Source organism: Nanorana parkeri, unplaced genomic scaffold (assembly GCF_000935625.1).
Source record: "Nanorana parkeri isolate BGI_ZX_2015 unplaced genomic scaffold, ASM93562v1 scaffold3782, whole genome shotgun sequence".
Lineage (NCBI taxonomy): Eukaryota > Metazoa > Chordata > Amphibia > Anura > Dicroglossidae > Nanorana > Nanorana parkeri.
In genome coordinates this window covers 7,012-23,050 of record NW_017310050.1, presented here as the reverse complement: position 1 = coordinate 23,050, position 16,039 = coordinate 7,012, and the positions used below count along the sequence as shown (strand labels likewise).

Genomic DNA, 16,039 nt, shown 5'->3' with positions numbered 1-16,039 from the left:
TTGGAAGCCAGTGCAGGGATTGGCAGAGGGGGGGCGGGGGATGGAAGCCAGTGCAGGGATTGGCAGAGGGGGGTTGCAGACACTGAGCCGTTGGTCAGGTGGATGAGTCTAGTAGCTGCATACATGATAGACTGAAGGGGGGAGGAGCCTGTGTAGTGGAAGGCCAATGAGGAGGGAGTTACAATAGTCAAGACGAGAGATAACAAGGGAGTGGATGAGTAGTTTAGCGGTGTCATTGGTGAGGAAGGGGCGTATTTTGGAGAGGTTACGAAGGTGAAGGCGTCAGGATTTGGATAGCGATTGGATGTGGGGGAGAAAGGTGAGGTCTGAGTCCAGGATGACACCTAGCACCTTGGCGGGAGGGGGAGGATAGTTGTGTTATCAATCTCAAGGGAAATGTTGGGGGAAGGTATTTTCCACTGTGACTCACTTTTACTGGGCAACTTGGTCTGCATGTAAACGTAGGCCGGTAAATTAATAAAAGAAATTCATATATTAAACATATTTACAGGTATTATTAACCCTTTACAGCAGGGCTAGCCAAACTTGGGCCCTCCAGCTGTTGTGACACTCCAAATCCCATCTTGCCTCGGCCTCTGGGAGTCATGCCTGTGGTTGTCAGTCTTGCAATGCCTCATGGGACTTGTAGTTCCACAATAGCTGGAGGGATGACGGTTGGCTATCCCTGCTTTAGGCCTCATTCACACCAGGACGGTTGCAGATCAGCGAGGTTTCAGCGCCGAAACACAATTAAAAGATTTGAAGAATGTCACCAGCACACCAAAGATCCTTCAAGAATCACCAAATGTTCCTATTTTTTGACAACTTGTTCAATAAATGAACATTTGATGACTCTTGAAGGATCTTTGGTGTGCTGGTGACATTCTTCAAATCTTATGCTTACCGCGGCGCCATCCGCAATCATTCCAAGCACCCTCCCTTATCATTTGGGATTTCCGGTAAGGAGTGCAACAAGAACTTGTACATTTTTCTGAAACGCAATTAAAAGCGCGATTTCATTGAAAGCTGTATGGAAACCGCACTGATCAGTGCGACGAACTAGGGTCAGGGAGCACTTTGGGCGGGAGGCAGTTCGCATTGTGCGGGCATATGAACGGTCCCCATAGCAATGTATGGGATCGTTCATGTCGGCGGATCCGCGCGGCCGAACCGCCCTGGTGTGAACGGGCCCTTACAGATAACACAGTCTAATATTTTGCAAGGTAGGTGGGCCTTCAATCTTTGCCTCAGTAACATTCAGTTGTATTTGTATTTTTCCCTTTTCTGAAATACTAAATGAAAGACGTTTGTTAATTTGTCATTGACCAGGGACATCGGGAATGTGGTGGAAGCTTTGTACGGGGATCTGGCGCCTCCTATTATGCTCATTGGTCACAGCATGGGCGGAGCTATTGCCGTACACACTTCAGTTGCTAATCACACGCCGAGTTTGCTGGGACTCTGTATGATTGATGTTGTAGAAGGTGAGCACCAACACATTGGTCTTTTTACTTTTCAGGCCACTGTTTGCACCTACATAAGACATTTCTCTCTGGCCGGGTTCACACCTCGGCGTTTTACAGCGCTGATCGACGCGCTGTAAAACGCTCAAACAGTGAAATCCCATACTTCCCTACGGGCACGGTTCCCACCTTGGCGTATTTCCACGCGTTTCCATTGGTATTCCCAAGTGTGGCTCGGGGGTTAACAAAGCGGTACCCCCGAGCCACACTCGGGAATACAGCGTAGGCCTTACCTTGTCCGCGACCCCCGCTGTGTCCTCCGGCGGCTGCCGATTTCCGGGTTCCGTCCCTTGCGAGCGGCCACGTCGCAGGGGGGGGCGGAGCCGGCGGGAAGTTTGAAAGTGAAAAAAAAAGAAAATAAGGGGGAAAAAAATCATACCTCCAGTGAAACGCGCGTTTCACTGAACGGAAAAACGTGCTAAAAAACACGAAAAAAACAAGCTGAAAAAATACGCCCAAGTGTGAACCCAGCAGCCTCTCTCTCACTCCTCCCTCCAAGGAGGGGGTATTTCTTGTAGCCATCACTTGTAAAAGGCAATGTTTACTCCCTTTGGCTTGATCCGGCAAGCACCTTTCTGAGCTTGCATAGGGACAAGGTGGTTTTAAGGTTCAGGTTTTCTTTTCTTGCCAAAGGCAATTCTGCCTTACACCTCAACCAGAATATTGTTCTCCAGTCTATCCGTCCAGCTCTAGTTGTAGAAAGACATTTCTCTCCATTGTCTGGATGTGATTCGGGTTGTTAGAGTCATAGTTTTTTGGAAATCAATGTACAATCAAAACTCAAAGTGTTGCATTTGTTTTCCAGCTTAAAATGTAGATGTCACCAGCACGACAGAAGCTCATAAGTCAGTGCAAATCCATTTATTAACCACTTGCCGTCCGCCCGTTGCAAAAAAACATTACCGGCTGTTTCACATACACACAATCGGCGGCTCTATAGCCTGCCGATCGTGTGTATCTGCTGGCTGCGTGACCCCCTCCTGACCCCTCACCTTCAATCCCGGGATCCGCTGCCCCATCTGCGGCCCGGGCCGGCTCGGGAGGGTGTCGGGAGGTAAGATGGGAGGGAGATCAGCATCTTCCTCCTTGCTGAACTCCTTCCGTGCTGTGAATGCGGAAGTGATGTGTATTACATCACTTCCGCATTCACCTGTCAGTCATCTGGCTGCTATAGCCAGAGAGAAGAAGCTGATGAAGCAGATCTCTGCTTCATCAGCTTCTTTTGGGGTCCCCAGGTGACATTAGGGGTCTTGGAGACCCCTAATGTCTCCATAAAGAGGACCTATCAGTGTGCCTTTTCTATTATATAGGGGGATTGTTATCCCCCTATGTAATAGCAATGACATTAAGTGTAAAAAAACATAAAAAGAGTTTAAAAAAAAACCAAAAAGTCCCCCACCCCCACGTTTACACACCTATAAACGTAAATACGCGTCCGGTGCACCAGGGCGCGAAAACGACAATTGCGCTACACGCGTTACATATCACCGCGAACGTCTGGGTGAGAGCAATCATTTTAGGGCCATCAATCACTGATAACACTAAATTGATGAGCGGTAAAAGCTTTTAAAGTGTCGCCTATTGCCAATTTTGGTTATTGTAGTTTTTTTAGGTTTCGCGCGAGCACGCAATTTTAAGGCTTGACATGTTTGGTGTCTTTTTACCCGACGTGACCCCGTCTTTTATATTTTACAAAAAAAGTGGTAATAATAAATGTTTTATCATTTAATATAGGGGGAAACTTTTTTTAAAAATAATTTCGGTAATTTTTCCTTAATATAGTAAAAAATAAAACCCCCAGTGGTGATTAAATACCACCAAAAGAAAGCGCTATCTGTCCCCAAAAAAGGGTATAAAATGTATTTCACTACAGCGTTGTATGACGGAATAAATGTCAAAGTACCGCAGCGCTGAATACTGAAAAATGGCCTGGATGGGAAGTGGGTTTAACACCGCGGACTTCAAGTGGTTAATACATGTCACTCAGAATAACAAGCACTTTCGGGGCCGCACAGGGCCCCCTTCATCAGGCTCAGAGTTGTCTACTCTGAGCCTAATGAAGGGGAGCTGCTGGTGTGCTGGTGACATCTACATTTTAAGCTGTTTTGTGTGCGGCGCCATCCGCTGTCATTTCAAGCACCCATTTACTTTTTTGGGGATTTCCGGTAAGGAGTACTACAGGATTTATGAGTTTTTGCATTTGTTTTCCAGGCACAGCCATGGATGCACTAAATAGCATGCAGAACTTCCTCCGCAGCCGCCCCAAAACCTTCAAATCACTGGAGAATGCCATAGAATGGAGGTCAGTGATCAATAGTACAAACAAAAATTGCAAGTTGCTAAAAAATCCAGAGGTTTTAGATTGGCGCATTGATGCATGTATAGATAGCAGAAAACAAAAATGTTTAGAACAGTTCTCCTTTACTTTCCATAGTGTGAAGAGCGGTCAGATCAGGAATGTGGACTCAGCCCGGGTCTCCATGGGCGGACAGGTCAAGCAGTGAGTATTGAGCTGAAACATCGAACGGGAGCTCTGAGTTTCCTCAATTTTACTTACCATGAGAACTTCTCTCTGCTCCATAGATGTGAAGAAGACTCCAGTTCTGAGGGACCCAAAGCTATAGTAGGAGGTATCATCGAAGAAGAGGATGAGGAGGAGGACGAGAATGGAGGACAGACCATTAATAAGAGAAAGAAGGAGGATGATACTGAGGTAGGTAGGAGTGTGGGATGTTTTCACGGTTTTGCCCGTAGAGTTTGTACCTGCCTGAGTGATTCTGGCGAGATGATTATAAAGCAAAAGAATATGGACACCGTGTCACGATCTGGGATCAGGCTCGGAGTTCAGTCGCTGAAGCAGCAGGCAAATTCGTGGTATAACAGGCCGGGTTTAGTACACAAGCAGAGGGTAGTAGTGGACGAGCAGGCAGAAGCGTAGTCAGCGAACAAGCCGAGGTCAGTAGCCAAAGGTATCGGGTACGAAGCAGCAGACGATGAGAGTAGTCTGTGAATCAGCAGCCAAAGGTCGGTACACGGGTAGTAGTCCGAGCGGATTGTATCACAGAGGGAGCAGGAAGCAAGATATTGTCGGGAGCACAATAATCTGGCAAACAGGAAGTGCAGAGGCGTGGCTTAAATAGGAAGTTCAAGAGGGGAGCAAGAAGTTCAGAGTTCAGCAGAAACTCGGTTTAACTGAGGATTACACAGGAGATCAGGCAAGGAGCTATCCAAGGTTCTAAGGTGGCTCAACAGGTAGAACCACCGCCAGCTACAGCAGAGGCCCTGGGTCCAGTAGCATAGCACACTCAGTGCTATGCTACTTTTTTTGCATGTACGTCAATAAAAAGACGTATGCTACCTGCTGTCGGAGTGCCGGTGTCCATATTCTTTTGTATCACTGAGGCGGTGGCCATCCGTCGACTACCGATGCACCCATGTTATTCTGATGGATGAGCGGTCAGGAGTGCAATGGGTACATGGACTGTCACATGATTATAAATCAGAGACTGATGAGTGGTTCACACAGCATCTATACTAGACCAAGGAGGCAGGGGAGTACTTGGGCTCTTGGATCCAGGGCTATGAAGTAGTCGAGGTGTGCCCCTGGCTCGGCACAAGGCAACCAATGGATATAGATTGAGGGTGCCTGTGCTGGTATTATATGGGGCCTACCAAAGTGTCTGTGCCCAGCCAGGTACCAGGGGACCTGAAGTAACAAGCTGCAGGATAAGTATGGCATTCAGATCTGTAGGGAGGGCAGTAAGTGATGGGTCATTATTAACTCTTTCTCACCTTTGTGTAACACACTCATTCTGCCCATCTGCTTATTATTATTAGACAGGATTTATATAGCGCCAACAGTGTGCGCAGCGCTTTACAATATAAGGAAGACATTACAATCACAATACAATTCAAGACAAGATGGTAAGGAGGGCTTATGCACCATTTGTCTGGGTTCCCATAGTTGGCCGTAGTTGTTCCTATTATCCTAAACTTTCTGCTTTGAGACCACACTACTCTACTCTACATAGTTATTTATCTTATATACTCCACACAGCTCCCATTTTTTACTTTGTACTGTACAGTGTGTTCATTACTCTGCATGGCTGTACTGTGGATACTGTGTAAGGATATGCTACACCACCCAAATCTATACACAATACCATACATGCTGTACTGCACGCCCCTCCACTTTAGGCTCTGTTCACACCTAGGCGTATCGAATATGTGCGTTTGTCGCGCGTTTTTACCGCGGCGATTTCCGAGGGTTACTCGGCTGTATCCCAATGGAAACGCGCAACAAAAACGCCGCAAAGAAGCTCCTGTACCTTTTCAGGCGTAGGCCGTATTGTAGCGCGTTCAGACGGGCTGAAATACGGCAAGGTGTGAACCATACCCATAGAAAACAATGGGATTTTCATGTTTGAGCGTTTTGTAGAGCGTTGAACGCGCTACAAAACGTACAGGTGTGAACCAGGCCTAAGAGACAATCCTGTGCATTTTATACCATACCCTGCTCCCTCTATGTTGTAAATTCTATATCTGCATATTGGTTCACTTAATGCTTTCTCTACATTCTGTACCTCACGCTGCTCCACTCTATACACTGTACAGTACATTCTGTGCATTTTATACCACACACCGCTCCCTCTATGCACTATGTCAGGGGTAGCCACACTCCGGCCCTCCAGCTGTGGTGGAACTACAAATCCCACGAGGCATTACAAGGTTCTCACAGACATGACTCCCGGAGAGAGATGCATCATGGGATTTGTAGTTTTACCACAGCTGGAGGGCCGGAGTTTGGCTACCCCCTGCACTATGTTGTACTTTCTGTACTGCACATCACTTCACTCTATACCAGGGGTGTGAAACTCTAAATCCTGTCATGCATCTTTCTCCGGGAGTTGTGCCTGTGAGAAACTTGCAATGCCTCATGGGATTTGTAGTTTCACAACAGCTGGAGGGCCAAAGTTTGCCCACCCCTGGTCTATACAATTTGTCGTTCATTCTGTACTGCATACTGCTTCAGTCTTTACAATGTGCTGTACATTCTATACCGCATGCTGCTCCACTCTTTACAGTTTACTGTACATTGTATACTGCCATTGTATTGTATTTTTTTTTTTGTCTTGCACGCGCAGTTGGGCATTCAGGGACCCATAGACCATAAATGACCATCTTTAGATCTGTTGACATTGCATTGTCTCTGGGTCACAGACAGACACCACTTGGTGAGGCTGAAGTGAGGTGACAGCAGCCAGACAGGTTGGAATGCTAACGTTTTCCCTCGTGATAAGCTAATGATGGAGGTGTGAGTTATACCTTCCCTACTCCTCTCCATGGTGGGAACATGAACAGTCACCAAATTATTTCCAAGAACCCCCTGCACTCCTTACGGTCTTACAACCTTGCAATGTCAGTGGTGCTCACGGTGATCACATGGATGGCATCATGTAAAACTCAGTAATTTCAGCGGGTCACCGGCACACACAAAGAAAAGTTCCAGTATCAATATCTCGTTGATATGTTTATTGAAGAATGTCGCGTCATGTCCTCAGAAGCTAAATCCAAGTACCATCCGCACCCCTACGGTCTTACAATTCAAAAGGCATGCGTGGTGCTCGAGGTGACCGCACATATTGAAGAATGTCGCGTCATGTCCCCAGAAGCTAAATCCAAGTACCATCCGCACCCCTACGGTCTTACAATTCAAAAGGCATGCGTGGTGCTCGAGGTGACCGCACGGATGGCGCCGTGCAAACATCAGCAGTAAATTCAAATATGTCACCGGCACACACTCGGGGCATCGAATATCAATATCCCATTGATATCTTTTATAAAGTGCAAAATGTCACATAACGTCATAAAGTGCTAACGTATCGGGTCCACGCAGGGATCCTTCGTCAGAGCGACACAGTGACAAAGTACATCAATACACATGCAGATATAAATACACATCAATCCAGGTGCAAATAGGGAAGCCCATGGCGTTATACTAACGTCGTTCCCGCCAAAATTCAAAAGGTAGCACATGCCCAAACAAAGTGAAGTGAAATAAAACGTAATACATAAAAAGGAACATTGATCAATATTCTAGTCCTATAATCGTTCTCTATGCAGGACTCCCTGTCATCAGATCACCTTGCCGATCTTACAACATCCCCGATTGCCGTAGCCATCAATGTAGCGTGGAGGGCGGTGCATACGATCCCTGTCGGGATTCCATAATAAACTGCGCCGTCGGCGGTAGACTCGCCCCCAGCGTCCACTCGTTGCTAAGAATCAATATCTCGTTGATATGTTTTTTGAAGAATGTCGCGTGTTGTCCTCTGACGCTAACATTTCGGGACCTCGCAGGGACCCTTCATCAGAGGACATGATGTGACATTCTTCAATAAACATATGAACGAGACATTGATATCGGAACTTTACTTTGTGTGTGCCGGTGACCCACTGAAATTACTCTGTCACCAAATTTGTGTTTAGTAAAGTACTGGCCAACCCAGATACAGCCATAGCGCGATTGTACACTTTATTAGGAACACCTGTTCGATTGCTTGGTAACGCAAATTGCTAATCAGCCAATCACATGTCAGCAATGCATTTAGGCATCTAGACGTGGCGAAGACGACTTGCTGAAGTTCAAACCGAGCATCATTATGGGGAAGAAAGGGTATTTCAGTGACTTTGAACGTGGCATGGTTGTTGGTGCCAGACGGGCTGCTCTGAATATTTCAGAAACTGCTGATCTGTTGGTATTTTCACCAACAACCATCTCTCGGGGTTTACAGAGAATGGTCCGCAAAACAGAAAATCTCCCGTGAGTGGCAGTTGTGTGGATGTAAATGCCTTGTTGATGTCAGAGGAGAATGGGCAGACTGGTTTGAGATGATAGAAAGGCAACAGTAACTCAAATGACAACTCATTACATCCGAGGGATGCAGAATACCATCTCTGAACGCACAACACGTCCAACCTTGTATCAGGTGGGCTACAGCAGCAGAAGACCACACCGGGGGTCACTTCTGTCAGCTAAGAACAGGAAACGGAGGCTACAATTCGCACAGGCTCACCAACATTGGATTATAGAAGATTGGAAAAAGGTTGCCTGGTCTGATGAGTCTCCATTTCAGCGGCGACATTCGGATGGTAGGGTCAGAATTTGGCGTGAACAACATGAAAGCATGGATGGGTGGTGGTGGTGGTGTAATGGTGTGGGGGATATTTCCTTGGCACACTTTGGGCCAGTGATGCTATCATGTCACTATGGACCAAAATCTCTGAGGAATGTTTCCAACACCTTGTTGAATCTATGCCACAAAGAATGAAGGCAGTTCTGAAGGGGGTCGAACCCGGTACTAGCAAGGTGTACCTAATAAAGTGGCCGGTGAGTGTACAGGTGAAACTCAAATAATTAGAATATCGTGCAAAAGTAATTGCAGTAAGTGCTGCAAAAGGGGCCCAAACCAAGTACTGAGTACATATGCATGCTTGTACTTTTCAGAGGTCTGATATTGTTCTATGTACAATCCTTGTTTTATTGATTGCATGTAATAATCTACTTTTTTGAGGTTGTGGATTTGGGGTTCTTGGGGTTTTCATGAGCTGTAAGCCATAATCATCACAATGATGACAAATCACGGCTTGAACCATCTTGCTTTGCATGTAATGAGTCTCTCTCATATATTAGTTTCACCTTTTAAGTTGCATTAGTGAAATAAATGAACTTTGCACGATATTCTAATTATTCGAGTTTCACCTGTATATCTCTGCCTGTCAGACTCACATGATGTCCATGGCCAGTTTTAGTAATCGGCATGTACGTATAACACGCCTTGTTTCAGGTACCGTATTGTTTAATTTTTCCATTTTTAATTTCCGTCGTTTAGACCAAGAAAGAACGTCCTTATACCTGGAGGGTTGACCTATCTAAAACTGAGAAATACTGGGATGGCTGGTTCCGGGGGCTCTCCAACCTCTTCCTCAGCTGCCCAATCCCTAAACAGCTCCTCCTGGCAGGTGAGCCACCCCCACATTGTGCATGGTATAGTCCGATCTTCATTATCTGCTTATAGTTCTGTAACTGCCATATCTTCAGATGCATCCTATTGGTTTCTGTTAATTGTCTTTGTTTACCCCTCTTTTAGGAGTTGACAGGCTGGATAAAGACCTCACGATAGGACAGATGCAGGGTAAGACTATTACTCCGTGCGCTTAACTACATCTACAAAGAAACAGAAAGCAGAGCGCCACGTTCATGTGTAAAATCATTTCTTAGATGTACAAGAACAGATAAAAATATATATTCACAAGTGTAAATGGGCGAACGCTTTATCGTCACACTTTCAACTGGTCACAATGGAACCACAGAGGGGGATTCGCCCTGACTACAGGTACAACGAGCCTTGGTCACATTCCTGACAGCTCCGGCCGCTGTGTGCCTTGGTTCGAACCAAGGCACACAGCGGCTGAAAGTGTGACGATAAAGCGTTTGCTCATCTACATTTGTGAGTACAGGCAGTCCCAGGGTTACATACATCCGACCTACATACGACTCCTTCTTACAAACGGCGGCTATTACTGTACAGCAGGGGTGGTTGTAATTCTAGTGCAGACGAGGAGTGCTCGCTTTTTTGGGTCTGGTTCGTGGTACTGTACGTACATTACAGGAAGTTGGCTCTTGTTAGGTGTGCTGATGAGGGGTGCTCACTTCTTCTTCCGAGTCACTGTGAGGTTTTCACTGCTGTCTGTATCATTATTAGAAAGCTTTGATCTCACTTCCTGTCCTTGAAACAACAGGACGTGAGAGGAAATCTACAACTAGGCAGGGAAATTCACTCCTGTAAGAGCTATCATGGGGAAAAATGTGTCTCCACTGAAGCTTTATCACCAATTCTTGTTTCCACGACAACCCAAAATTTTCTAAATCCAATTGTCACAGGGACAGAAAGTGAGGTGAAATCTTCTGAACGGGGCACACACACAGCAAAACAAACTTTACATGGGGTAAACCCTTCCCTATGCTATCCAATACAAAAAAAAACACTTTTTTGGCTGGAGATACACTTAAAAAATTTACCTGTTCCAACTTGCATACAAATTCAACTTAAGAACAAACCTACAGTCCCTATCTTGTTTGTAACCCAGGGACTGTCTGTATATATCTTTATATACACACATATATATATATACTGTATATGCTGGCATATAAGACTACTTTTTCTATACACCATTTTACTTTATTATTTTTTTTGCATTTAAAATTTTTATTTATTTAACTTTTTTAACATTTATTTTGTCTTTTTAATTTTATTACACTTTTTTTAAAATTTTATTTTAATGCTTAGAGCAATAGCCAGCCTGCTATTGGATATTTCCAATGGCAGCTGCCGGTATATTTAGGAGAACTGTGGACCCCGGTTCGTAAGTACGGATTGTCCATAAGTCGGACGTTCGTAACTCGGGGACTGCCTGTATATATATCTAATAAATTTACACATGGAGGCGGCGCTCTGCTTTCTGTTTCTTTGCATGTGCTGAATGGAATCCCTGATCTCTGAGAGGAGCAGTCCCTGAGCTAGATTCGGCAGGCAGATTACTAGAGGCTGGTACCAAGTCAAAGTCGGTTGCGCACACTGCTTGCATTTTAATAAAATACTTTTAAAGTGTCAGCAAAACAAATAAAATGGCTCTAAAACGAATTGCTCTGACTGTGCGCTTCTGCAATCTTGGGTAGTAAATACCTGGTTGATGCTGTCATTTCTTATTCGGAATGGAAATGTTATTCCAGCCAATCCTTCATCTTTAGCATTTCCACTCTCAATGGGCATGCTCCAGTTTTTCCCTAGGACTAAGCCATGAACTTCCTTTTACTCCCCATGAAGAGACGATCCTGATCTCCGATCTCTTCTGGGTGCTGCTCAAGTGACTTGCTGTCTGGGCAGATGACTTCCCGATCTGCTTCTCATCCAATGGTAGAGTGCCTATTATTCACTGAATACAAGACGTTCTCTGAATGGCGGAGTTGCCGAGCGTGTGACTCCCTGTCTTCAGTATACAGATTATTATTATTATTCAGGATTTATATAGCTCCTGTGATTTACAATATAAGGAAGACAATTATAGTTACAATACAAATCAAAACAAGATGGCTAGGAGGGTCCTGACCGTGAGAGCTTGCAATTTAAAAGATGGCAAGTTGCTTGAGCAGCACCTGTAAGAGACTAACGCTGATTGTGATTTTCTGCATCCTCAGTGGCCCTCCAGATGTGAGATATGAAGAATTCGATGTAACCAAGTTAGACCAATTTAAGTTTAAACAATAGATATTTCCTGGGGTGCAGCTTTATTTTTCATATGCAGTAAGGAATTCTAATAGGTTTACATACACATTAATGATATATTAATTAAAGTCCCCCTTTACATTTCTCTGTGAGTACATGGAGAGTCTCTCTCCTTCCGCAGCCCTCCTTCTAAACATAAGGCAAACCCACATCTTTCTCATCAGGACAGGAAGTGAGGGGAAATCTCCCCAACAGGGACACAGGCTGCAGTTCAGACCTGACCTAGTTTGCAGCTTTTCTGCCCGCTGTATCCATAAAGGATTCACTGGAGTTCCTTATAGCTTATAATACGCTCAGTGGCAGCATTTTTTTGAAAGTGTATTCAGATTAGCCAGCAGGTTCATTAAGGTCCCCCGTGCATTTATCGTGTTCCTGTTTCCTGTGCTTAGGCAGCTTACAGCATCTTGTTTGTTCTCGCCAACAGGAAAGTTCCAGATGCAGGTCCTCCCACAGTGCGGTCATGCTGTACATGAAGATGCCCCAGATAAAGTAAGAAAACCAGCAAAATCCTAATATGTCTGGCCAATCTTATCTCATACTCTTAAACTCAATGGCCAAATGTTTGTGTACTCTTGACCATCACACCTACCGTATGGCCTAAACCCTTGATTCTCAATTGGTGGGTTGTGACTAGGGTTGCACAGATACCAAGTACAGTACTGGGTACAAGTACATGTACCGATACTTTTGAGCTCCAAGACTACACTAGAGAAAAATTCAAAAGTTAGGAGGCCGCTGTCATTTGTTCGTTCTCGCACTGAGCAGCCATTCAGAATATGCTGCCTGGCACGGAGTGTCAGCTTGGGGTGAGGTGAGGTATGGCCGTGAGGGAGTTCGATCCAATATGTGCATTGCTTACAGCTCCCTCGCATGTCATGTAGAGGTACCTGGACTGTGGTGATGTCATATTCTGGCTCCCAGCACTTCTACAGGGCGCGCAAGGGAGCTGTACATGCAATGCACATATGGATGGAGCTCCGTCACAGCACAGCAGCCCACACTGGACCCCAGGCTGAGGATCCACTCCAGTTCTTATAAGGTAGGAGACTCGGTGAATGTTAAAAAAATAATTACATTTTGGAGTGTGTGAGATTGTGTCTGCCAGTGTTTTTTTTTTTCGTTCACACTAGTACAGGTTGAGAATCACTGGCCTAAACTAAATGGACCCCTCTCCAAATAATTGAGTTCAGATGTTTCCAGTGAAGGGTACTGTTAATGCTGCACCATACAAAGACATTATAGACAATCGTGTGCCTCAAACCTTGTGTTTGGTGAAGACCATTTTCTGTTCAACATTACTGTACCCAGGGCCGGATTTACTCTCCCTGCCGCCCCAAGGCCAGGTTCCTGCGATACGCCCCCCATCCCGCGCCGCGCCAACCCCCTCCCCCCTTCCCACCAATGGAGAATGGCAACCAGATGGCAGGGAGGCGGGGTTAGTTTCATTTTTTTTACTGTTGCTTTATTTTTTTAAACTTTTAAATTTTTTTATTTAATAATTGTTTTTAGATTTTTATTTATCTCGGAGCCCGGAGGACGGAACCAGAGGAGAGAGGTAAGTGCAGGGGGGAGGGGAGGAGGCTGCAGACTGTTTACATGTGATCTCGACATCGCCGAGATCACATGTAAACGAACAATCGGCTGCCTCACTCTACATTTAGTCCTGCTTGTACAAAGAAGGCCTAAATGTAGAGAGGGCAACCTACCGCCCGACGGCCGGAACTTCCCCGCAAGGACACAGCTGCCGCCCCTCTGCGCCCCGCCGCCCCGAGGCCGGGCCTCGGTGTCCTTGTGGGGAATCCGGGCCTGACTGTACCCCTCTGTAGAAAGCTAACTCCATGAAGACATGGTTTGACCAGTCTGGTATGGAGGAGGTGACCAGCATAGAGCCCTGACCGCAACCCTATTTGGGATCATTTGGAATCCTGATTCCGAGCCAGGTCTTCCCATCCAACATCAGTAGCTAACCTCTTTTGTTTGAAAGGGCAAAAACTCCAACAGACACTCACCAGAATCTTGTAGAAGACTTTTACAGAAGAATGGAGTCTGTTATAGCTACTAAAGGGGCCAACTCCATATTAATGGCCATGGTTTTAGATTGGAATGTCCAACAAGCTTTTATAGGTGTGGTGGCCACATGTCTAGGTTTTATTGAACATTTTAATTATTGATGGGAAGGCAAATTGAGCAGATTAAACTTTAGCTTTAACGGTAGAATCATTGTAGAATCCCAGGTTTGGTAAACTGTTCACATGCCTGTGCCTGGTCAGTTCAGTTTTATAGCATACTCATGTGATGTCCAAAATATGCCGCAACCAATGTGTGATTCTTTTGCGCTTTAACTTCTCTCTCTCTCTCTTTTGCAGGTTGCTGAAGCTGTTGCCACCTTCTTGGTTCGACATCAATTTGCAGAGCCAGTTGGCGGTTTTCAGTGGTAAGAAAGTGAATTTAAATAAAAGCTCCACACTCAACCCCTTAAAGTATTAGAGGAGAACTATGGGGTTAGGGCTTTTCCCCATAGTTCTCCTTAGGGTAACGGGAGGACACAAACTAGCATTCTCCCGTCACCCTAGGCTCAGTATACCGCGAGCTGTAGCTCGTGGTATACTGAGACGCCGCAGTACACAGCGAGCTGCTGCTCGCTGTATACTGAGACGCCACAGCTGAAGCGGATCCCGACAATTGTGCCGGGATACGCCCAGCTGCGTGAGTGACAGCTGGCTCTGCTTATCTAGAGCCAGAGCCAGCTGTACCCGCCCCCTCCACCGTCCGTTCCGCCAGTCAGCGCTGGCGGATCGGAGGGGGGAATCCAGCCCCTCCCCTGTTACGGCAGAGAGCCGTGACAGGATCCAGAGGTGAGCGAATGCCGGTATGTGTTCGCTCACCTCCCGATCTACTGAGCCGACCTGTGGCAGTCTCATTGTCACAGGTCGGCTAGAACTATGAGGTGAGCGATAACCCCCCCTCATAGTTCTCCTTTAAAGTACGCCTGTTTAAAACCTGGGCAAGTGAGACTGAGTTCTTGATGAGAAAATACATTAGCAAAGGTCACTGCATGTTAAAGCCATCAGTGATTCCAGAGATATAGGCAGCTAAAGTTTTATGCAGATCTCTACTCTTCAGAACTCAAGCTGGGTTCCTTCTCCTTCCAAGCCTCCCCATTGGTTAGTAAAGTCACGCATTCCATGAACCCTTTCCCTGCAAACGATTTATGGCATACAGCGGAACAAAATCTTCCCAGCTGGCCAGTTCAGTTTGCCTTACGTCGATGGCATTCACCCTTCTGCTATAAGCTTGCAATGCAAAAATAATGCCGCTCTACCTACTCGGACCCAATACACCACGGGGACCGCTGTGCTCAGCGTGAATCTCTGCCGGACCCAATCAACGAAATGAAGTGGAAAAGAGCTGGCACTCGTAGGAATCCTCTTAATGGCATTTCTTTATTAAAAAGGCATTAAAGGAGAACTATGAGGCGAGTGATTTTCACTCAGCCTCATAATCTGAGCCGACCTGTGACAATGAAACTGTCACAGGTCGGCTGAGTAGATCGGGAAGTGAGCGAACACATACCGTTGCTCGCTCACTTCAACGATCTATCCCTGCAGAGAGCCGTGGCTGTCACTCACGGCTCCCTGCAGGGATTCCCCTGTCCGATCCTCCAGCGCTGACTGGCGGAACGGACGGGGAAGGGGCGGGCACAGCTGGCTCTGCCTCTAGATAGGCAGAGCCAGCTGTCAATCCCGCAGCTGGGTGGATCCAGACAGTACTGTCGGGATCCGTCCCGGCTGCGGCGTCTCAGTGTACCGCAAGCTGTAGCCCGCTATATACTGAGCTTAGGGTGACGGGAGGACGCTAGTTTGTGTTTTCCCGTTACCCTGAGGAGAACTGACCCCATAGTTCTCCTTTAAAATAGCTACAAAGAGTGCGTTTCTTTCAATAAGGAAACACCATTAAGAGGATTCCTACGAGTGCCAGCTCTTTTCCACTTCATTCTGCTGTAAGCTCATGGTCGACCAGAAGCTAATAGTTCAAGTTGTTTGTAAATGAATAGCTGTCATTATTCATTCAAAATCAGATCCCCTTTCTCCTCGCTCCTGCTGCAGCTCTTTTCTCCCTAGTTGGTGCCGGCTGCAGGCTTTGGTTTATGTCCCCTATGATTCCCGCTGC

The 16,039-nt window shown here is 46.2% G+C and overlaps 1 protein-coding gene across 2 annotated transcripts in view; it reads left to right on the top strand.

Moving 5' to 3' along the window:
- Positions 1–16,039, top strand: part of PPME1 (protein phosphatase methylesterase 1) — a 26,298-nt gene that overhangs the window by 9,532 nt on the left and 727 nt on the right. For both annotated transcript variants that reach the window (XM_018575315.1, XM_018575316.1), the window contains exons 7-14: positions 1,330–1,484; positions 3,735–3,825; positions 3,958–4,023; positions 4,107–4,236; positions 9,416–9,545; positions 9,674–9,718; positions 12,294–12,358; positions 14,236–14,303. In XM_018575315.1, the coding sequence (XP_018430817.1) occupies positions 1,330–1,484; positions 3,735–3,825; positions 3,958–4,023; positions 4,107–4,236; positions 9,416–9,545; positions 9,674–9,718; positions 12,294–12,358; positions 14,236–14,303 (750 nt within the window). The remainder of the gene's footprint in view (positions 1–1,329; positions 1,485–3,734; positions 3,826–3,957; positions 4,024–4,106; positions 4,237–9,415; positions 9,546–9,673; positions 9,719–12,293; positions 12,359–14,235; positions 14,304–16,039) is intronic.